The sequence below is a fragment of the Bombina bombina genome, chromosome 3 (genome assembly GCF_027579735.1).
Source record: "Bombina bombina isolate aBomBom1 chromosome 3, aBomBom1.pri, whole genome shotgun sequence".
Lineage (NCBI taxonomy): Eukaryota > Metazoa > Chordata > Amphibia > Anura > Bombinatoridae > Bombina > Bombina bombina.
Window position 1 is genome coordinate 286,345,360 of NC_069501.1, and position 24,675 is coordinate 286,370,034.

Sequence of the window (24,675 nt, forward strand, 5' to 3'; positions counted from 1 at the left end):
AATCACAAAAGAAAAAAATGTGGGTTTCATGTTCCTTTAATAACAGAATCATAACCTGACACCTGAGTGACAACCCACTCAGAAAGGGACACACAATATACATTTTAAAAAGTGCTCATGAAATGGAACATCCAATGTGCAACACTAGCTGTACTCCTTCTGCCTCATCTCAGTAATGATAGAAAGGCGCCACTCCAGGATTATAGGGAACTGTGTCCTCTTTATCATGCTGCTCAAACCCAGAACCCACAACTGGAGCTCTGTAGGCAGTTCCTATCCAGAACCTCCCTGGGACCAGTAGCGCTAACCTCATGTAATCCTGCTACCTCCTCCAGCCTGACAGCAGAAGCTCCAGACACTTGCGTCCTTGCAGATACCCTTGCCATCACCGCTACCCTTCCAATAACCACCTCTCCTATTCTTGCATGTGCCGATGCTCCTGCAAGCGCTTGATTGAGAGCAAAATGTGCTCCTGACTGGCTTCTCTTCACCGTGTGGCCACTCCTCTTTGTCTCAGTCTGTCATGTCTCATTTCTCCTGCCAGTCTCAGAGCTGCTTCCACTAACTTCTCTCTCTCCTCATGGTTATCTTAAAGAGACACTCAAGTCAAAATTAAACTTGCATGATTCAGATAGAGCATGTAATTTTAAACAACTTTCCAATTTACTTTCATTAACAAAACATGCACAATTTTTTATATTTACACTTTTTGAGGCACCAGCTCCTACTGAGCATGTGCAAGGATTCACAGAATATATGTAAATGCATTTGTGATTGGCTGATGGCTGTCACATGATGCAGTGGGAGTAGAAATAGACATAACTGAAATTTGTCAGAAAAAAAACCTACTACTCATTTGAAGTTCAGAAGTGCTATTGCATTGTCTTGTTATCATGCATTTGTTTATTATGCAAATCTAATGTGTTTACTGGTCCTTTAACTGTGTATGGAGCTCTTGTGCAAAGAACAGGAGTGTTATAAATATGTAAAATAATAGACTGATAAATATATTTAGAGCAGTCTGAGGGGGTTTTATGGCAGAAGCTTTCATATAATATATCGTTGTGTATGCCAAGCAACAACACCCAAACCCCAAAGCTTCTCCAGTTTGTTTATATATATTTTTTCTGCAGATACAGTGGCATCCATTGCATGTTTATACAAGTTCTATTTGAAACATTTAAATTTTTTAGACCAATGTGCTTAATGTTTTTTTCATTAGTCTGTTTTAATAATCATCTTTACAATGTGTGACTTTCTAATTAAATAGAATACCTTATGCTATGTATTATTTGGCTGAATAAAGGAAATAACTTTGGAAAGTAAGACATTTAATTTGAATGCAAATCAACCTTTAAGAATACAACATGAAACTAATAAAATGTGCTCTAATATTGCAGCATAATTTACTGAATATGTTTAATTGTCTTTAAATACATTTTATAAAGTATTTCCAGTGTGTATATAATAACAGATAGATAGATGGATGGATCGATAGATGGATGGATCGATAGATGGATGGATCGATAGATGGATGGATCGATAGATGGATAGATGGATTAATAGATTTACACTATAATTTTAGAGCTTTCAAATTATATATTTTTTTATGTTCTCCACAAACATACTGAATGAATAGTGGATAAATTGGGTTTATTAGATGGGCACTAATCTGCCCTCATATCATACCCTTTGCTCTGTAGTTCCTGTCAATCATATGCCCACATTATTAGTGTTGTTATCGGTTATTTGTAGAGCGCCAACAGATTGTAAAGCGCTATAAATATAGGCATGATATGCAGGTAACATTTATAGGGAACAAGAGGGTAGAGGACCCTGCCAAGAGTTCTGTCTTAGACAGCTCTCATGAAGGTGATCTACAAACCGCTGGAGTCATAGGCTGACATGACAAGGGGGTTCAAGGGGCACAAAAGAAGATGGTGTGAGAGCTACCTAGAGACAGTATTAGCTTAATCCCCTAAAAAAATCACAATAAATCTCTAAAACTGTGATAGGAATGATATGTACAAAACAGTGACGTGCACTCATAAGAGGCAGGTGAGGCAGCGCCTCCCCTGGCCAATCTATGTATTACACCCTTTTTGTACAAATTAAAAAAAAATAAAAAAATAAAAAAAAATTTTTCAATATATTTTTTTTTAATAAACAGGTGACCCCCCCTACCCCCCCCCACCCCCCCCACCCCTCCACCAAATTTATTTAATTTGTTATGTGCATGATGATGATTGTGCAAAAAAAACCGTTGTAATAGTGGTACTACATTTACATTCATATTGCGCAATAAACTGGAGGCTAGCTATCCGTATATTGCGCAATATGAAATGTATTTGACTGGGAACTAGCCGCTGAGAGACTGCTGCCATCAAGAGGATAATCAGTGCTAATGCAGCAGTGCTCTCAATGCGGCCCATGCTCCCACACCGGAGGCTTGACTATGAACGCCTCTGGAGCAAGTTGGCCGTCTCAGCCAATCAGACCTCAGTATTGCCCGCAAGTGTCTGAGTCTCTGGGCGGGCTGAGTGCTGGAATTGAGGCGCGCATCAGCGTCTGTCACGTGCCCGGCGTCATCCTTGCCACTGACTGTCTGGTGTAGAAGGTAAGTACTAATAGTAATAATTTTTCCCCCTATTTGAATTGTAAGCCGGGCAGTCAGGAGTCTGCTCCGGTGTTCATCTGCGCCCAAATAATCAATAGAAGATCTGATCTCATATGCAGATGCGCGGGTATTACTATATTCTTTCTCTTCTGAATTGTGTCTGTTTTTATTTATTGCAGAAAAAGGAAACGTTTTTTGACAAAACTTTTCCTTTATCTGCAATAAATAAAAACAGACACAATTCAGGAGAGAAAGAATATAGTAATACCCGCGCATCTGCATATGAGATCAGATCTTCTATTGATTATTTGGGCGCAGATGAACACCGGAGCAGACTCCTGACCGGCCTGCTTACAAACAGGACCGTCTTTACTTGTTTTCAGGGACTGGTTGTTGGGGGAGGAGACGGTAATGGGTGACAAACAATCTGACAGGGACACGTTGTGAAGCAGCCAGCAGTTTTGCCGTGCGTTGACTGTTCTAGCCCAGGACTCTAGGGCAGACTGACAGTGAGTGGCACCATGTGTAATGTATATGCCATTCGTTTGGGCAAGGGCATTGCCATATATCAACCCCAGCTGCAGCAGTGTGTTACAGAGAGTCAGAGGTGAGCAGTGCACTAAGGAGCAGTATTGTAATTACCAGAGCGTCTTGAACTGTTATTAATTAAGGCCCTTAATAAATAACTGTTCAAGACGCTCTGGTAATTACAAGGGCAGCCCAGGACATTCAGAGAGCAGGAGCAGCTGCAGGGAGGGGGAACTGTTGCACTACTTCCCTTACTCTAATCTCATAAAGCATTAGAGTGCCGTTTCCAGCAGCCTGACATTGCATGCAGTACTGATCGGTCAGGCATGAGGAAAGCAGAGTCATCATCTGCAGTCAAATCCTACTGCTTCCAAGGTATCTGCCGTTGGGGTTGTTTAAAAGTGTAAAATAAAGTGCTACTGTTTAACATCTCATCTCGTACTTCTTTAGAAGGCTGGAGTTCACAAAAACAGGGCAGCCTTGTGCCTGACATTCCAATGTTAAAAACAGTAGCACTTTTTCACTTTTAAACAAACCCAACAGCAAATACCTTGGAAGCAGTGGGATGTGACTGCAGATGATGACTCTGTTTTCCTCATGCCTGACTGATCAGTACTGCATGCAATGTCAGGCTGCTGGAAACGGTGAGTTCCTAGGGGAGTTTTAAGCACTCTAATGCTGTATGAGAATAGAGCAAGGGGAGTGCAGCAGTGACTGCAGATGAGGGAATACTGTTAAAATGTCAGTCATGTTCCTGCAATATCATTTGATAAAAATGTAAACCATTTGCCTTCACTGTTTTTAAATTTTTTTTTTTTTTATTTAGAGCAATATGCCACTAATTGCCTCTTTATATCTAAATATGCATCTGCCCACTTTACAGTGCTTAAATGAGGAATGGGTGGGGGAGGCAGAACACTGCATTGCCCTTCAACCTCTGCTTCTATGAAATGACCTGGGGGAGAAAAAAGAAAGCACTCACCTATTCAGCACTGTGCGTTATGAACCTGCCATGTCTGCACTGTAAAGTATGTTATTCCCTGTACACTGCATTATACTGATCAGTCTGTTATTATGTCAGTAAAATAAACAGTAAACTTTCAGGATTTAGACAGATCTAAGTTTAAACAAATTTTCAATTTACTGCTATTATTAAATTTGCTTTGTACTCTTGATATTTCTTTTGAAGTGTAAGCTCAGGAGCAGGAATGCACTACTGGGAGCTAGCTGAACACATGGGTGAGCCAATGACAAGAGACATATGTGCAGCTACTAATTACCAGCTAGCTCCCAGTAGTGTATTACTGCTCTGGAACTTACCTAGGTATGTTCTTCAACTCAGGATACCATGAGAACAAAGCAAATTTGATATTTGTGTGTATGTAGTGAGCAGCATGTGAAAATATATTATGGGTAATTACTGTATGTTTCAGTGAGCTAATCATGTGTGTGTTATTGAGAAGTGTTTGTGTTTGTCAGAGAGCATAGTGTGTGTGTCAGTGAGCAGGGTGTGTGTGTCAGTGAGCAGAGTGTGTGTGCTGTGTGTGTGTGCGTTTGTCAGTGAGCAGAGTGTGTGTGTGTGTGTGTGCGTTTGTCAGTGAGCAGAGTGTGTGTGTGTGTGTGTGTGTCAGTGAGCAGAGTGTGTGTGTGTTTGTCAGTGAGCAGAGTGTGTGTCAGTGAGCAGAGTGTGTGTGTAGTGTGTGTGTGTGTCAGTGAGCAGAGTGTGTGTAGTGTGTGTGTAGTGTGTCTGTCAGTGAGCAGAGTGTGTGTGCTGTGTGTGTGTGTGTGTCTGTGTTTGTCAGTGAGCAGAGTGTGTGTGTGTCAGTGAGCCGATTGTGTGTACTATATACTGTATATAAATGTGCGTGTGTGTATGTTTCTTGGGAGTATTATAGTCACTGCCTCACCAGCCTCTGATCTCACTGCACGTCACTGGTACAAAAGGGGGGTGGGGATAAGCGGAGTCCAAGATAAAAATATAAAAAATGTAATTTAATAATATATACTAATACAATATAAGAAATATGTAAGTACACAAAAAGAAGGCCAGCATCAAATGTTTAACACGAGATATTACAATAACAGGTAGAAACTAGAATAGTTCAATAAAAACAAAAAAAATCCTAATATATACGAGACTATAGCATACAAACATTAAATTCTATAGGAAACGATATAAATCATAATATGTTAAAAAGTCTTAATGGAGACCACAAGCTCATAAAACAGCTTGTTAAAGAGCGTGAGGGAAAAAAGACTTGAGGTGAATAATCCCTTTGTGAGATATCAAAAACTTAAACGCAGACAGATTACACTGCTGGCGTATGTTACCGTCTATAGACAAACAAAGTGGAAATCTTTAGCTGTGCACAGCAGATGGAATGAGGAGATTCGGTTTTGCGGGAACCGGCCCCGGCTGAGAGCTCCGTATTATTCTGACTTCTGGTCACGTGACGAGTGTCCATCCAATTAGGACGATTCTTTTGCGAACTTGTTACTCCAATCAGGACAGTTCCTTTACGGACTAGTTATACTTGGTGAGTAGAAAATAGATACTTGGAAGATGATGAGGATACTTTGTATCTAACACAGGAATAACAGTCTATAGTGTATAGTGAGCGCCACAATGGGCTAGGTACCAAGGCTCTAGCCTAACGTTCAGCTCACTATATGTGTGACAGGGATAACTAGTAGTCAAACGGTGAGAGGTTGGATATAAGAGCGCCACAACAGGAATTATTCATGTTATTTACTCTTGTATCACAAAGCAAATAATTAAAGGGACACTGTACAAAAAACATTTTCTTTCGTGATTCAGATTGAGCATGAAATTTTAAGCAACTTTCTAATTTCCTCCTATTATAAAATTTTCTTCATTCTCTTGGTATCTTTATTTGAAATACAAGAATGTAAGTTTAGATGCCGGCCCATTTTTGGTGAACAACCTGGGTTGTCCTTGCTGATTGGTAGATAAATTCATCCACCAATTAAAAAAGTGCTGTCCAGAGTACTGAAACCAAAAAAAACTTAGATGCCTTCTTTTTCAAATAATGATAGCAAGAGAACGAAGAAAAATTGATAATAGGAGTAAATTGGAAAGTTGCTTAAAATCGCATGCTCTTTCTGAATTACAAAAGAAAAAAATTGGATTCAGTGTCCCTTTAACCTGTCCTGCTCTTATAAATACCAACAACTAAGAAGAAAGTAAGCAACAGTCTACGCGTTTCGGCAGTTTGACCTGCCTTGATAAAGGCAAGATATAACTAGTCCTTAAAGGAATCGACCTGATTGGAGTAACAAGTTTGCAAAAGAATCGTCCTGATTGGACAGACACTCGTCACGTGACCAGAAGTCAGAATAATACGGAGCTCTCAGTCGGGGCCGGTTCCCACAACAAACAGTGAGTTCTTGAATCTCCTCATTCCATCTGCTGTGCACAGCTGAAGATTCCACTTTGTTTGTCTGTAGACGGTAACGTACACGAAGGGATTATTCACCTCAATTCTATTTTCCTCACACTCTTTAACAAGCTGTTTTATGAGTTTGCCGTCTCCATTAAGACTTTTTAACATATTATAATTTATAAGGGGGTTCAAGGGAATAGCAAAGGAAAGGATCTGAGGTTAGAAAAAGTTAGTGTATGTTGTATGCTTCCCTGAAGAGTAAAGTCTTTAAGGAGTGCTTGAAACTTTCAAAACTAGAGGAGAGTCTTGTGAAGTGAGGCAGAGAGTTCCACAAAATAGGGGACAGTCTAGAGAAGTCCTGCAGAGGGGAATGTGAGGAGATAACAAGAGAGGTCATTAGCCTTTAAATTAGACACCACAATCCTGTTAGTATTGCAACTTAGTCTGTATTTTGCAGACATGGCTGGTATTTTTAAGGTTCAGGTCGACGGTTAAAATAAAGATTAAATATAGATATAAAGATGTTATCAAGGTCAAACTTCTTCTAAGCGAATTGGAATCTTAAAGGGATAGGAAAGTCAAAATGAAACTTGCATGATTCAGATAGAGCATGTCATTTTAAGACACTTTTAAATTCACTTCCATTTTCATATGTGCTTCGTTCTCTTAGTATCCCTTGTTAAAAATGAATACGCACATATCATACACTAGTGAGAGATGCTGCTAATTGGTGCCTGCACACATTTGTCTCTAGTGATTGGATAACTAGATGTGTCCAGCTATCTGCCAGTAGTGCAATGCTGTCCCTTAAGCAATGGATAATAAGAGTATGAAGCAAATTTGATAATAGAAGTAAATTGGAAAGTTGTTTACAATTGTATGCTCTATCTGAATCATAAAATAAAATTATTTATGCAAAAGTGTGCTAATTTTTTTTCCAGAAGTGGTGGCGACCTTAGATCATGTAGCTGCTGAAGTCATTCTCAGTATCAGATCTTAAGCCAGACTTAATCACTTATGTCCCTAGCAAACCAGATTTAAAGAAGATACTTCTTAATCATTCATTATTAATCATCTCTTCTCTTTTAGGAAAGAACCATTAATCAGAAGAGAACTATTAAAGAATCATAGGATTAATAATATACTAATCCTTCTGACACAGAGAAAGAGCATGCTGAAAGGGCAAGGCGCAACAAGGTCAGCAGATATGGAAGCTAAAGATCTCCAGCAGGTCAGAAACGTTATAGCCTCTGCTCACAAAGACTGCACCCCAGCTCAGAAACTGCAGTTTTATGACCACTGGGCACAAGAATATGAAGAGGTAATATAAAGTGTGTATGTGTTATTGTACTTCCCTATTCTTTGGCCAGTCTGTGTCTATATGCATGTGCGTTTCTCTCTTAGGATGTTTCTGTGTTGGAATACAATGCACCCCGACTTGCTGCACTTGCACTAGACTCAGTATGTGATGCACATCGGGAGTCCCAGCTGGTCTTGGATGTAGCTTGTGGAACTGGACTTGTGGCACAAGAGGTAACAATACAGGAAAAAATAGACTATAATAATAATGTATTGATCTGAGTCACCAGAAGTGACATCACTTTTACATTTGAAATTAACAAGCCTTTCAAACGGTTGCTGTCATATCTAGTAGAGATGATCAAACTTACAAAGATAAATGTCCATGTTTTTACATTACCAGGGCCAAATCATAAAGGGGCTGAAAAGTAACTTATTTTTAAATTATATTAATAATAATATAGTATAAAACAAAACCATATTCTGTCATTTGAAAAATAGCTTGTACCACCCTCTATTTTACCTTTGTGGCATACATTAGCACCGCTAGGGAATAACCTTTGTGGCATACATTAGCACCGCTAGGGAATAACCTGTGTGGCATACATTAGCACAGCTAGGGAATAACCTGTGTGGCATACATTAGCACAGCTAGGGAATAACCTTTGTGGCATATATTAGCACAGCTAGGGAATAACCTGTGTGGCATACATTAGCACCGCTAGGGAATAACCTGTGTGGCATACATTAGCACAGCTAGGGAATAACCTTTGTGGCATACATTAGCACCGCTAGGGAATAACCTGTGTGGCATACATTAGCACAGCTAGGGAAAAACCTTTGTGGCATTTATTAGCACAGCTAGGGAATAACCTGTGTGGCATACATTAGCACAGCTAGGGAATAACCTGTGTGGCATACATTAGCACAGCTAGGGAATAACCTGTGTGGCATACATTAGCACCGCTAGGGAATAACCTGTGTGGCATACATTAGCACAGCTAGGGAATAACCTGTGTGGCATACATTAGCACAGCTAGGGAATAACCTGTGTGGCATACATTAGCACAGCTAGGGAATAACCTGTGTGGCATACATTAGCACCACTAGGGAATAACCTGTGTGGCATACATTAGCACAGCTAGGGAATAACCTGTGTGGCATACATTAGCACAGCTAGGGAATAACCTGTGTGGCATACATTAGCACAGCTAGGGAATAACCTGTGTGGCATACATTAGCACAGCTAGGGAATAACCTGTGTGGCATACATTAGCACCGCTAGGGAATAACCTGTGTGGCATACATTAGCACCGCTAGGGAATAACCTGTCTGGCATACATTAGCACAGCTAGGGAATAACCTGTCTGGCATACATTAGCACCGCTAGGGAATAACCTGTCTGGCATACATTAGCACAGCTAGGGAATAACCTGTGTGGCATACATTAGCACTGCTAGGGAATAACCTGTCTGGCATACATTAGCACCGCTAGGGAATAACCTGTCTGGCATACATTAGCACAGCTAGGGAATAACCTGTCTGGCATACATTAGCACTGCTAGGGAATAACCTGTCTGGCATACATTAGCACCGCTAGGGAATAACCTGTGTGGCATACATTAGCACCGCTAGGGAATAACCCGTGTGGCATACATTAGCACAGCTAGGGAATAACCTGTGTGGCATACGTTAGCACCGCTAGGGAATAACCTGTCTGGCATACATTAGCACCGCTAGGGAATAACCTGTGTGGCATACATTAGCACCGCTAGGGAATAACCTGTCTGGCATACATTAGCACCGCTAGGGAATAACCAGTCTGGCATACATTAGCACCGCTAGGGAATAACCTGTCTGGCATACATTTGCACAGCTAGGGAATAACCTGTCTGGCATACATTTGCACAGCTAGGGAATAACCTTTGTGGCATACATTAGCACAGCTAGGGAATAACCTTTGTGGCCTACATTAGCACAGCTAGGGAATAACCTTTGTGGCATACATTAGCACAGCTAGGGAATAACCTGTGTGGCATACATTAGCACCGTTAGGGAATAACCTGTCTGGCATACATTAGAACTGTTAGGTAATAACCTGTCTGGCATACATTAGCACCGCTAGGAAATAACCTGTCTGGCATACATTGGCACAGCTAGGGAATAACCTGTGTGGCATACATTAGCACAGCTAGGGAATAACCTGTGTGGCATACATTAGCACAGCTAGGGAATAACCTGTGTGGCATACATTAGCACCACTAGGGAATAACCTATGTGGCATACATTAGCACCGCTAGGGAATAACCTGTCTGGCATACATTAGAAGTGTTAGGTAATAACCTGTCTGGCATACATTAGCACAGCTAGGGAATAACTTTTGTGGCATACATTAGCACAGCTAGGGAATAACCTGTGTGGCATACATTAGCACAGCTAGGGAATAACCTTTGTGGCCTACATTAGCACAGCTAGGGAATAACCTTTGTGGCATACATTAGCACAGCTAGGGAATAACCTGTCTGGCATACATTAGCACCGCTAGGGAATAACCTGTGTGGCTTACATTAGCACCGCTAGGGAATAACCTGTCTGGCATACATTAGCACCGCTAGGGAATAACCTGTGTGGCATACATTAGCAACGTTAGGTAATAACCTGTCTGGCATACATTAGAAGTGTTAGGTAATAACCTGTCTGGCATACATTAGCACAGCTAGGGAATAACCTGTCTGGCATACATTAGCACCGCTAGGGAATAACCTGTGTGGCATACATTAGCACCGTTAGGGAATAACCTGTGTGGCATACATTAGCACAGCTAGGGAATAACCTGTCTGGCATACATAAGCACCGCTGGGGAATAACCTGTGTGGCATACATTAGCACAGCTAGGGAATAACCTGTCTGGCATACATTAGCACCGCTGGGGAATAACCTGTGTGGCATACATTAGCACCGCTAGGGAATAACCTGTCTGGCATACATTAGCACCGCTGGGGAATAACCTGTGTGGCATACATTAGCACAGCTAGGGAATAACCTGTGTGGCATACATTAGCACCGCTAGGGAATAACCTGTCTGGCATACATTAGCAGCGCTAGGGAATAACCTGTCTTGCATACATTAGCACCGCTAGGGAATAACCTGTGTGGCATACATTAGCACCGCTAGGGAATAACCTGTGTGGCATACATAAGCACCGCTGGGGAATAACCTGTGTGGCATACATTAGCACCGCTAGGGAATAACCTGTCTGGCATACATTAGCACCGCTGGGGAATAACCTGTGTGGCATACATTAGCACAGCTAGGGAATAACCTGTGTGGCATACATTAGCACCGCTAGGGAATAACCTGTCTGGCATACATTAGAAGTGTTAGGTAATAACCTGTCTGGCATACATTAGCACAGCTAGGGAATAACCTGTCTGGCATACATTAGCACCGCTAGGGAATAACCTGTCTGGCATACATTGGCACCGTTAGGGAATAACCTGTGTGGCATACATTAGCACAGCTAGGGAATAACCTGTCTGGCATACATAAGCACCGCTGGGGAATAACCTGTGTGGCATACATTAGCACAGCTAGGGAATAACCTGTCTGGCATACATTAGCACCGCTGGGGAATAACCTGTGTGGCATACATTAGCACCGCTAGGGAATAACCTGTCTGGCATACATTAGCACCGCTGGGGAATAACCTGTGTGGCATACATTAGCACAGCTAGGGAATAACCTGTGTGGCATACATTAGCACCGCTAGGGAATAACCTGTCTGGCATACATTAGCAGCGCTAGGGAATAACCTGTCTTGCATACATTAGCACCGCTAGGGAATAACCTGTGTGGCATACATTAGCACCGCTAGGGAATAACCTGTCTGGCATACATAAGCACCGCTGGGGAATAACCTGTGTGGCATACATTAGCACCGCTAGGGAATAACCTGTCTGGCATACATTAGCACCGCTGGGGAATAACCTGTGTGGCATACATTAGCACAGCTAGGGAATAACCTGTGTGGCATACATTAGCACCGCTAGGGAATAACCTGTCTGGCATACATTAGCAGCGCTAGGGAATAACCTGTCTTGCATACATTAGCACCGCTAGGGAATAACCTGTGTGGCATACATTAGTACCGCTAGGGAATAACCTGTCTGGCATACATTAGCACCGTTAGGGAATAACCTGTGTGGCATACATTAGCACAGCTAGGGAATAACCTGTGTGGCATTCATTAGCACCGCTAGGGAATAACCTGTCTGGCATACATTAGCACCGCTAGGGAATAAGCTGTCTAGCATACATTAGCACCGCTCGGGAATATTGGCATGCTAGTATAAAACAATACATTTCAGTCACATTTGTCTGTTCTAATGCTTTATGTTTGAAGGACATTCTGGCGTTCATAAAATGCAAACAAATTAAGCATTTCCCTATTTGTTATGTAATATTGGATTTAAGAAGAACACCTTCAAATACAGGTTGACATTAAAGAGACAGGGAAGTAAGAATTGAATTTCAGGTAGAAGGGCAATTTTAAAAAAACTTTCCAATGTATTTATATTATCAGATTGCCTCATGTGCAATAACGAGGCATATATGTGCAGCCACCAATCAGCAGCTAGCTCCCAGTAGGGCATCGCTGCTCCTCAGCCTACCTAGGTATGCTTTCCAACTATGGATAGCAAAGGAACATAGTAAATTGGATAATAGAAGTTTAATTTAATATCCACTGATACGAATTAAAAAAAAAAAGTTTTTTGGTGCTTGTTTATACCGAGGAGATTCTCCCTTAATCGGACATTAAAGGGACACTGAACCCAATTTTTTTCTTTTGTAAGTCAGAAAGAGCATGCAATTTTAAGCAACTTTCTAATTTGCTGCTATTATCAATTTTTCTTCATTCTCTTGCTATCTTTATTTGAAAAAGCATCTAAGCATTTTTTGGTTTCAGTACTCTGGACAGCACTTTTTTATTGGTGGATGAATTTATGGGCCGGCATCTAAACTTACATTTGTACATTTCAAATAAAGATACCAAGAGAATGAAGAAAATTTGATAATAGTAGTAAATTAGAAAGTTGCTTAAAATTTCATGCTCTATCTGAATCGCGAAATAAAAAATTTGGGTACAGTGTCCCTTTAAGCTCTGAATTTAATTCCCCATAAAAAAAAAAATTGATTTCTGAATGATGTATTTTGGCTGCTTTTCCTGTAATGTAACCTTTAACCCAGGAAGCTGGAGAATATTACATATAATTGAGTAACACTAACACTCCTACATGTTACATAGTGATTTCTTGATATCTGCCACTAATTGGGCACACAAAACGAGATAACATAAACAACACTTGAGGCTTTTCAAGGGCTATGCCCCTGGACTACAAAATAATGCAGATATTTTGCAATGCAGTGCTTAATTGATGATTCATGTATAGAACAATACATTTAATATGTACACAGTTATTCATTTTATTTTTACTGATGCTATATTTCTGTTCCCTTGTTATGTACAGTATTTTCTTTTTATTGTCTTCAACGTAATATTTTTATTATAGTTGCAGCATCATGGCTTTAGGTTGTTCCATGGTTTGGATGGAAGTCCTGGGATGTTGCAAGTTGCTGAGAACAAGGGCTTATACCAGGAACTAAAGCAGTGCATGTTGGGTCAGGAGACGTTACCTTCACCCTCTGGTAAGAAGTGAAGCATTTTATGTACAAGTTTCTCAATATATTGGCATTTAGCAAGTTATTTTGAGAAATTGATGAGAGGGGATTATTGTTGGTAACTACTTAGTAAATTAACTAATGAAATTAAATGCATAAACAGCTCCGCGATTCATTCTAGTCCACCTCACATGATTTTTATGAACTCTGTGACAGGGTAATGCATTGCAGATTGTATGCAGAGTTACTATTGATTTGCATTGCATGTGTATGGCAAAAGTTCTGTCTCTCCACCTCTGTGCACATTTGTATGCATGGGCGTAGGAACAGGGACACACACATCCCCCCAGGAAATCATGTGGGGGGGACAGAAATCCCCCCCCCCCAGTAAAATGAGGCAGGAGGATTGCTCAGCACAGGGCTGGAGGGCACAAAAACACCAAATGATGCCACCTTACTATCCCCCACTATCGCAAATACCCAGCACTCTGATACTCCCAGCCAGACGTAAAATTTCCAAAAACCTTTATTAGTGCAAAGTTTAAAAGCACAAAGGGCACACAAGGATTTGCACCATTAAAACCAAGTACAGGAACAAAGTGAGAGGACCTTGATCACTGACCACGTCAAAAGCAAGGGTTTGAGCATCCTACCAGCTTTCTGTTTCTACTTTATCCCCCACTATCCGCAGCTTAAAATTTACCCAGACGGGTGGTTCCTTTCTAGGCAGCTCCCGTGATGTAGGCGTCCTCTTCTCAGTACCTGCGGCATGTTGGGACTTCCAGTTCCCCTGCTCCACAGCTAGAGGATGTTTACATCTCAGGAGCAGCTCATATATAAAGCAATGGGGAAATAAAAATGTGAGCTGCAGAAGACGTACTATATATAGCACACACTGTGAGCGGCAACACTGTAGGCTGCACCTGGAGCCCATAACCCCACCAATGACACCTGCATCACCCAGGGGCACCTCGGAAGTGACAGGAGGCTCAGGACCACTCCCATCCTTGCATGTTTTTTTTATTAGCAGAATACTCTTTACAGGTGCTGGACTACTGGGAGGGGAGTGGATGGACATAGAAACTGTACAGGACAAATCCCCCAGCTTCCTCTCCCAAATATAAAATCGTGAATTTTTCTTAAATGATTTTCTGCATAGCTGTCACTGGCACTTTAAATAGCAAGTGTAACCTCAGCACCCAGACCATCCCTACTTACTTAATTTAGATTCCCCCTGTGCAGTGCTGTGCTAATCAGCATCTGTGAGTCAGGAAGGGCCTATCCTGCTGCTACATATTATCTGTATGTGCAGCAGTTAAACCTCTGCCTCTCTCCTACTGTAACTACATAAGGAATGGCTACTGTTCTGCCTGTTTTCACTAATTTATGCCCCTAACGTCAAGGGCAGACTGAGACCAATCAGGGCCCTGGGCAAAAATTAGGGAACAGCCCCCACTGTCTCACACTGACCAAATGAACATGGTAGCCTCCCTGCCCTGCCCCAATCAGGCCCCTCAACCGCCAGGGCCAGGACCCCCAATGTCAAGGGCCAGAGACAGAGCCCCCAGCCAGACCGCCAGGGCCAGACCCCACACTCCATGTCCCTCACAGTAACAGACCCCCGACAGGGCCCTCCCACACTCTAGGGCCCCCCAACAACAAATCTCACATCCAGGCACAAGGCCCCCACTCTGAAGCCAGGGCCCCACTTGATGCTAGACTTTTAAAGTTTGCAGTATCGCTCTTTGCAACACTATGAATTGTTGATTTCACCTCTGCCATTACAATGGGTAACCCTTCAGATATTACTGGATCTATATCAGTCTTGTTGAATCTATGACAGAAGTGCCCATGGTGGCTCTAATAACAAATTTGCTGCCACTCCTCCTTTGAGTTTCTACCACACTTCTTATATTCAATGTAATTGTAGTGATTAATAAAATACTTTCCTTATGAATCAATGATATTTAACAGCAATCAAAATGTAATTGATGATATATTATGGATTTAAAAAACAAAATATAACCTTGTTTTATTTCCTTTTAAAGGAACCTTAAGTACTTAAGAGATGTTTTTTTAGGAGACTATCACCAATTTAGCCGCACACTATCAAATAAATTTGCCTCAATATAGTTCATAGATTAGGTAAAACTGGATTGTTTTAGCAATATTTATGCCATTAACTTTGATTTAACAAGTGATAACATCCGCCCAATAACATTATGTAGCAATACATCTGCACTATGTTGTAAACCCAGGTCCTTCTCGGTCCTTCTGCCTTGTGTTTTTCTGACCTAAACATCTCTTCTCACCAGCCCACACTGCTGCTTTTAAAATCATTATTAGAATGGTCTGGAACATCCATAGAAGACTAAATTAGCTGTCCCAGAGGCATTTACATTGGATCACACTGAGGTTACCAAACATCAAGGACTGGGATGAGCTTGTTGCCAAGATGTTTGAAAAAAATCTTCCTCCAACTTCAGATCCCATCAGCACTGATGAGTCAAGAGGGTACTAGTGTGCTCCAAGAGATGGAGAAGAGGAGTAACGTGGGGTTGCAGCCAACTCTTTCTGTATTTTTCAATAAAACTGCATGTTGCTCATAAACAGCTCTGGGCAGTATGCAATAAATAGGGAATTAAACAGAACTTTTAGGGAAATCGGAAACCAGATAAAAGCATTAGGAGGCCAATTTAAGGACAACACTGGTCTAAAACAAATATTTTACTGCTCTCCTTGTGTTCTCAGGTTGTAACTAACAATCACCTAGATTACAAGTTTTGCGATATAGAGGGTGCAAAACGACACACTCCATAGTGCTGCCATTACGAGTTTTGAAAAAGCCGCCATGTGCATGCGATATGCTTGCGTTGAGCTCCATACCACACAAAATACAAGCGCTGCTTTGACGTGCTCGTGCACGCTTTCCCCATAGACATCAATGGGGAGAAGGGTTTTTTCTAACAACTGCAAACGCGGAATGAAAAGCTCCATAATGCAGCCCCATTGATGTCTATGAGGAAAAAAAAGTTCTGTTTAAACTTAACACTCTAACATACACCCCTAATCTGCTGCCCCGGACATCGTCAGCACCTACATAAAGTTATTAACCCCTAATCTGCCGCTCTTGATATCGCTGCCACCAAAATAAAACTATTAACACTCTAATCTGCCGCTCCTGATATCGCCGCCACTGTAATAAAGTTATTAACCCCTACTCCCCTGCACCCCAACATCGCCCACACTATAATAAAGATATTAACCCCTATTCCGCCGTTCCCCGACATTGCTGTGACTAAATAAAGTTATTAACCCCTAAACCTCTAGCCTCCCACATCACTACCACTAAATAAACCTATTAACCCCTAAACCGCCAGCCCCCCACATCACAACAACCTAAATTAAACTATATTAACCCCTAACCATAACCCTACACCTAACCGTAACCCTAAACCTAACACCCCCTAACTTTAAAATAATTAAAATAGAGCTAAATTAAAATTACAATTATTAAATAATTAATACCTATTTAAAACTAAATACAGTACATACTTACCTGTGAAATAAAACCTAAGCTAGCTACAATATAACTAATAGTTATATTGTAGCTAGCTTAGGTTTTACTTTTATTTCACAATTAAGTTTGTATTTATTTTAACTAGGTAGACTAGTTAGTAAATACTTAATAACTACCTAGTTAAAATAAATACAAACTTACCTGTGAAATAAAACCTAAGCTGTCTTACACTAAAACCTAACATTACAAAAAATAAAAAAACCTACCATTGCAAAAAATAACAAACAAAATTATCCAAAACAATAAAAATTATTCCTATTCTAATACCCTGTTTAAAAAAAAAACACCACAAAATAAAAAACCCTAATCTATAATAAACTACCAAGGGCCCTTAAAAGGGCCTTTTGTAGGGCATTGCCCTAAAGATATCAGCTTTTTCGACAAAAGAAAAACAAACACCCCCTAACAGTATACAAACCCCCACCCCCCAAACCCACAAAATAAAAATAAAGTAAAACCGAATCTAACCATTGCCCTGAAAAGGGCATTTGTATGGGCAGTGCTCTTAAAAGGGCATTCAGCTCCTTTGCTAAATTAATACAGGGAGGTGATTAAAAGATGCTACACTCTGTCTCTCATAAGCTGATCCCAGAACAAGGTGAACCAACCTCAAAGGTCCACCTAAATACAATGTAAAAAGGGGAGTGGTGGGATAGCACTAAAATAGCTGAGAGGTAGAAATAAAAATAAGGAACCCAAATGGGCTTAATAAGAATATAATATTGAAGGGGCAAAAATTAGAAAATGATGAAAAAATGTCATATGTTAATACCACAAGAAAATTAAATGAAGCAGTAATATGAATAAAAATAAGTTTTTAAAAGAACCAACTGGATAATATTTTACAATATCTCTCAGAAGGATAAAATGATCGATGTCATAAACCACCTGATAATACGAGTGAAGTCTAAAGAATAAAATATGTGTATTTGGTCAAGGAATAAAAATGTAATAAATGACAATCAATATAAGATGTTTATAACAAGTAAATTCAAAATAAATTAATAAAAAGGTGATGCCGGCATCAATAAAAATAGTGTTCTAAACTAGCTAAGCTTAGACACATGTTTAGGATAAAAAGCAAAAAAAAAATTTTGCTGATACTCAATAAAAGGCATAAAGTTGATAAAGTGTAACAAATAAATGTATCATGTGTAATTGTAACACATATATTGGAAACCTGTATCCTTTGTTGCTTCCGTAACAGTACTGTGTGACAGTAGGTTGATCCTTGTAAAGGTTCAAATTTGCCCTCTAAGTCCTGATGTTCCTAGGGCATGTAACAATCTTCCGAATGTGAGAATAAAATCACTAGTACCGCAGTGCAGGAACTGGTTAACGGAGAAACGATTAGGCTTCCACACTAGTGATTTTATTCTCACATTCGGAAGATTGTTATTTTTATTTCTACCTCTCAGCTATTTTAGCGCTATCCCACCACTCCACTTTTTACATTCAGCTCCTTTGCTGCCCATTAAAAATAAAAAAATTGCTATTCTAAAAAAAAAATCCCACTCCAAAAAGAAAAAAACACATTACACAAAATAATGAATTATCCAAAATAATAAAAATTATTCCTATTCTAATACCCCGTTTAAAAAAAAATACAAATAAATAAAAGAACCCTAATCTATAATAAACTACCAATAGCCCTTAACAGGGCCTTTTGAAGGGCATTGCCCTAAAGAGATCAGCTCTTTTTCTAAAAAATAAAAACAAACACCCCCTAACATTACAACCCCCCCCAAACCCACAAAATAAAAAACCTAACTTAAAAAAAACTAATCTACCCATTGCCCTGAAAATGGCATTTGTATGGGCATGATTCAAATCAGCCAATAGGAATAAGAACTGCTTGAATCCTATTGACTGATTTGAACAGCCAATAGGATTTTAGCAGCCCTAATTCCTATTAACTAATTGAAAATTTTCAGCCAATAGGAATGCAATGGTACCCCCAGTATAAAGGGGTACCTTGCATTTGAATCCTCAGTGCGGCGGATGATCGCTTGAAGAGGACCTCCACGTCAGATCGATGTACCTCCGCCTTGGACCTCCACCTGGACCTCCGCACATCAACCACTCCGCAGGGATGAAGAAGATGCTGGTCCCGCAATGGATGAAGATGGATCCGCCTGGATGAAGATGGAGCCGCTGGGATGAAGATCATTCAAGCTGGACTTCAGCAACTGTGAGTACCTAAAGAGGGGTTAGTGTTAGGTTTTTTTTAAGTTTTTTTTTTGATGTTTTTTTTTAAAAAAATTAGGGTTTGGGCTTGTCTTAAAAGAGCTGAATGCTCAATGGCCCATACAAATGCCCTTTTCAGCGCAATGGGTAGCTTAGGTTTTTTTTAGAGTTAGGTTTTTTATTTTGGGGGGTTGGTTGGGTGGTGGGTTTTACTGTTGGGGGGGTCTTTGTATTTTGTTACAGGGAAAAGACCTGATTTCTTTAGGGCAATGCCCTACAATAGGCTAAAAATTAGATTAGGTATAATTGGTTTTTATTTTGGATAATTTCGTTTGTTATTTTTTGTAATTTGTAATTTTTTATTTTTTTAACTGTAGATTTAATTTTTTTAGTTGGGTTAGTTTTTTTTATGTGTAATTTAATTAATTTAATTTGTCGTTATTTTAATTTTAGTATAATAGTAATGTTAGTTTAATTTATAGTTTAAACTTTTTTTATTTCACAGGTAAGTTTTTATTTATTTTAAGATAGGGATCTTGTAAGTTTTATTTAAAGTTAGGGGGTTGTTAGGTTTAGGGGTTAATAGTTTAATTTAGTTTTTTGCGATGTGAGGGGTTGGCGGTTTAGAGGTTAATAGGTTTATCTAGTGGTAGTGATGTGGGAGGCCAGAGGTTTAGGGTTAATAACTTAATTTAGTGGCGGTAATGTTGGGGAGTAGCGGAATAGGGATAATATATTATAGTGTGGGCAATGTTGGGGTGCAGGGGGAATAGGGGTTAATAACTTTAGTATAGTGGCGACGATGTCGCAGAGCGGCGGAATAGGGGTTAATACATTTTATTAGTGGTCGCTATGTCAGGAGCAGCAGATTTGGGGTTAATAGGTTTAAATTAGTGTTTGCAATGCAGTACGTATCTTGGCGTTATAGGGTGTAACGCAAGCTTTTTAGCTTCACCGCAAAACTCGTAATGGCAGCTCTATGGGAATCTGATGAAAAAACATAATTTTTTCGAGTGCGGTACTGACGTTGCGTTACAGGCTAAAAGGCTTGCGGTACAGCTATGCCGACAAAACTCGTAATGGCTGTGTTGCTGTTTTAACGCTCAAATTACCATTTTTTCCGCATTAAAACACGAACGCAAAACTCGTAATCTACCTGACTGTATTTCATGTTAGTTCAGAGATGGCAAACAACTTTAAGGGCCATGAAACACAAAATGGAGCTTGCAATTTTAAAATACTTTCTTATATAGTTCTATTATCAAATTTGCTTCATTATTTTGGTATCCTTTGCTGAGGAAGCAGCAATTTACTGCTTGGAACTGCCTGAACCTATCTGGTGAGCCAATGATAAGAGGCATATATGTGCAGCCACCATACACAAGTTAGCTCCTAGTAATGCATTACTATTCCTGAGCCAACCTAGGTATGCTTTTCAACAAAGGTAGCCAAGAGTACAATGCAAATTAGATAATAGAATTAAAGTTGAAAGTTGTTCAAAATTGCATGCTCTGAACGTTTAATTTTGAGTTTACCGTCCCTTTAAGGGTTAAAGTGCCCAATATTTTACATAGGACCATTGTAAAGCTCGTGATAGTGGCAGATTATGTGAGCTTTAAGGGGCATTAAACTTATTTTCTTTATGATTCAGATAAAGCATAAAATTAAAAAAAAAAAAAAAAAAACTTTCCATCTTCTATTGTCAAATTGTATTTATCTATTTTAAAATTTACTTTGTGTTCCTGGTATTCTTTGTTGAAGAGCGGTAGGTAGCGTGTACAAGTCTGGAGAACTATATGGCAGTTTTGCAGGAATACTTTTGAGCACTAGATGATAGCAGTATTTGCACAAAGCATAACACTGTTAGCAACATTTGGCAAAGCTTCTGTAATATAGTGCTCCAGACCCATGCATGTGAGCCTACCTACCATATTTTCAACAAAGGATACCAAAAGAATGAAGTAAATCTGATAATTGAAGTACACTGGAAAGTTTCTAAAATTGTATGTTCTTAATGATGTAAGAATGAAAAAGGTGGCGCCTCATAGGGTGAGTAATTCCAGCATACAGCGTATTATCATAAGAAAGACAAGGGGCACTACTAGAAGTGCTCGTGGCGCATGCTGCAGAACACCGCTCCCCCCAGCTAGACGGCACAGGGAATGGCCACCAAGAAAAACAAATAAGGTTGAGAGAGAGATGGGAAGCTACACTACAGAAAAAAGGGGGAAATGGAAGGGGGTATAATGAATCATTGTGGGGAGGGGGAGGTAGGGGGCACCACTACACTACATTACAAAATAAATAATAATAAAAAATATATAATCTGGGTACTGGCAGACAGCTGGTATCATCATGTAAATAAATGTAATAAAAAACACATATGATGAATAAGAGAGAGCCCCATCTCATTGCAATTTGGATAGGCTACAAAGGATAAAGCAAAAGACAAGTCCCCGTCCCAAATAAACATCAAATCCTCAATCTAACGACCAGACTAGAAGACCATGTTTGTCCTGTGTGCCGAGTTACTCTAATAACGCAAAACTAGGGGCAAACCTGGTCCCCAAGGCCGTACCCTTGGCTTGAAGGGAAAGAATGATCCAAAAAACAAAATAATTGTGGGTAAAAATAAATGATATCAATTTAAATAAATATGTGCCCTGTTTTAGAGGACATCTATGGATTTTGGTCAAAAAAACACCGCAGATACCCCTAAAGAATGGGGAATGCTGGGATATAATGCATTCACGTCACAGATCATCCGTATATGTTGCTTCTGAACAGAGAGAGCATAACTTGTAAAGTAAATCTGGAGAATATTTGATATATGATTCCAAACCCATGAGATATGATGAAAGAAAAATAAGGGCTTTCATGTCCCTTTAATATAAAAAAGCATTGAAAAGACAGCTGTATGCTGGAGTGTTTCTATTCAGTCACAAGGCACATATGTTTTGTCTCTGTATTTCAGACAGGTATGACGCTGTTATTATAGTAGGAGCTCTCAGTGAGGGGCAAGTTCCTGTATCAGTCATCCCTGAAATGCTTCGTGTTACAAAGCCTGGTGAGTATATTTATAGCTTTTATATGAATGTTTCTCCATATGTGCCCCATGACACTCACAAGGTTTTATCATCCTATATAATAAATGGCCAAGTATGTTTGTCAGATGCAGTCGTGCGCAGTAGAGACTGCACGTGACAAACATACCTGGCCGTTTGGATCCTGACACTCAACACTCAGCACAGAGCAAGGCTGAAGCGGAGTGTCAGGGGGCGTGGCCGATGGGAGCGTTGCAATGGGGACGTGGCCGACATGGCGAGGGGCGTGGTCGGACAAGTGTTTCCTTGATGGGGCGTGGCCGGGCTGGGTGCCGCGAAGGAGGCGTGGTCAGAGAGGCAAAGGGTTTGAAAGACAGAGCCCGAGAGGGAGCAAGAGGGGGGGAGAAGAGCAAGAGAGGGGGGAGAAGGGCCAAAGAGTGGGGGAGAGAGCCAAAGGGGGGGGAGAGAGAGCCAAAGAGGGGGAAGAGAGAGAGCAAAAGAGGAAAGCGAGCCAAAGAGGAGAGAGCCAAAGAGGGGGGAGAGAGAGCCAAAGAGGGGGGAGAGAGAGCCAAAGAGGGGGGAGGAGAGAGCCAAAGAGGGGGGAGAGAGAGCCAAAGAGGGGGGAGAGAGAGCCAAAGAGGGGGGGAGAGAGAGCCAAAGAGGGGGGAGAGAGAGCCAAAGAGGGGGAGAGAGACAAAAGAGGGGGGAGGGAGAGCAAAAGAAAGGGGGAGAGAGAGCCAAAGAGGGGAGAGAGAGAGAGCAAAAGAGGGGGAGAGAGAGCACAAAAGAGAGGGGGGGAGAAAGAGCAAAAGAGAGGGGGGAGAGAGAGCAAAAGACCGCTGTACTGCAAAAAATGGCCCGTGTACACAGGCTTTAGTACTAGTTTTACTTTAAAAGACATAACTGGGATAGGATTTTTCATGCCATTTGAATATTTTTTTGGTTTGGTTTTTAGGAATAATTAAAGGGATATGAAACCCAAAAATGTTCTTTTGTCTTACAGACAGAACATAAATTTAAAAAAAACATCCTATTTACTTGCATTATCAAATTTGCTTTGTGCTCATGGTGTTCTTTGTTGAAGAGATGCCTAGGAAGGTGTCTGGAGAACTACATGGCAGGAAATAGTGCTGCCATCTAGTGTTCTTGCAAATGGATAACATTCTTGCCAAACTGCTGCCATTTAGTGCCCCAAAAACGTGCACGCTCCTGAGCTTATGCCCCTGCTTTTCAAAAGATACAAAGAGAACAAAGACAATTTGATAATAGAAGTAAATTAGAAAATTGATTCAAATTGCATTATCTATCTGAATCATGTAAGGTTATTTTTGGGTTTATATGTCTCTTTAAGGAAAGATAAGTAAGAAACATGCTACTATACTACAGTATGTGGTGTGCACGGGCACACACACACTCTCTCACACACATTACATTTGTACATTTCAACCATTTAACAATTAGTTCAAAGACCATTTTAAAAACAATGATTCTCTTTTTTTCTTTTACCTTATTAGGTGTCTATTGTTACATCCTTGTTTATTTTTATTCTTTCCTCTATATTCCATGTAATTATAACTTCACTCTGCTTTATTTAACAACTCCTTTCATGAACTTAAAGGGGCATAATAGTAAAAAAATAACCTGTTCCTAATTCGTTAGGGCAGGTAATTTTAACATTAGCGACCCTGCACTACTATGTTTTTAACCCCTGCAAGGAGGTTAAACACACAGTAGAAGTACCACTGGGACCCGCAGAATGCTGAGGGTCCCAAGCCAAAACTGCCCATGATCCAATCAGCAGCAATAATTACACAGTTGAGTCATACAACTAGCGCTGCTGATTGTAACAGTTGAGATTTCCACTAGGGGCAAGTAGCGCTTTGTGGGTCCCAAGTAGTACTTCTGCAGTGTGTTTAACCCCTTTGTGGGTGTTAAGCACATAGTAGTGCAGGGTTCCACAGTACATCCCTTCATATGCAAAATATATAATGTGCACTCTGTGTGGTATTGACTTAACATAAATACATTTTTTATATTAGTTAACCTACTTAAAGGGACGTTAAAACCAAATTTTTTCTTTCATGATCCAGATAGAAAATACAATTTTAAACAACATTCCAATTTACTTCTATTATCTAATTTGTTTCATTCTTTAGATATCCTTTGTGGAAGAAATAGCAATGCACATGGGTGAGCCAATCACACAAGGCATCTATGTGCAGCCACCAACCAGCAGCTACTGAGCCTATCTAGATATGCTTTTCAGAAAAGTATATCAAGAGAATGAAGCAAATTAGATAATAGAAGTAAATTGGAATGTTGTTTAAAATTATATT

General features: G+C 40.2%; 1 protein-coding gene across 2 annotated transcripts in view; it reads left to right on the forward strand.

Moving 5' to 3' along the window:
* The window catches only part of METTL27 (methyltransferase like 27), a 101,583-nt gene that overhangs the window by 67,132 nt on the left and 9,776 nt on the right, over window positions 1–24,675 (forward strand). Inside the window, exons 2-5 of one of the 2 annotated variants that reach the window (XM_053706337.1) lie at window positions 7,639–7,870; window positions 7,954–8,082; window positions 13,420–13,555; window positions 22,270–22,362. In XM_053706337.1, coding sequence (XP_053562312.1) covers window positions 7,639–7,870; window positions 7,954–8,082; window positions 13,420–13,555; window positions 22,270–22,362 — 590 coding nt within the window. The remainder of the gene's footprint in view (window positions 1–7,638; window positions 7,871–7,953; window positions 8,083–13,419; window positions 13,556–22,269; window positions 22,363–24,675) is intronic. The other variant, XM_053706338.1, reaches the window with a different exon arrangement.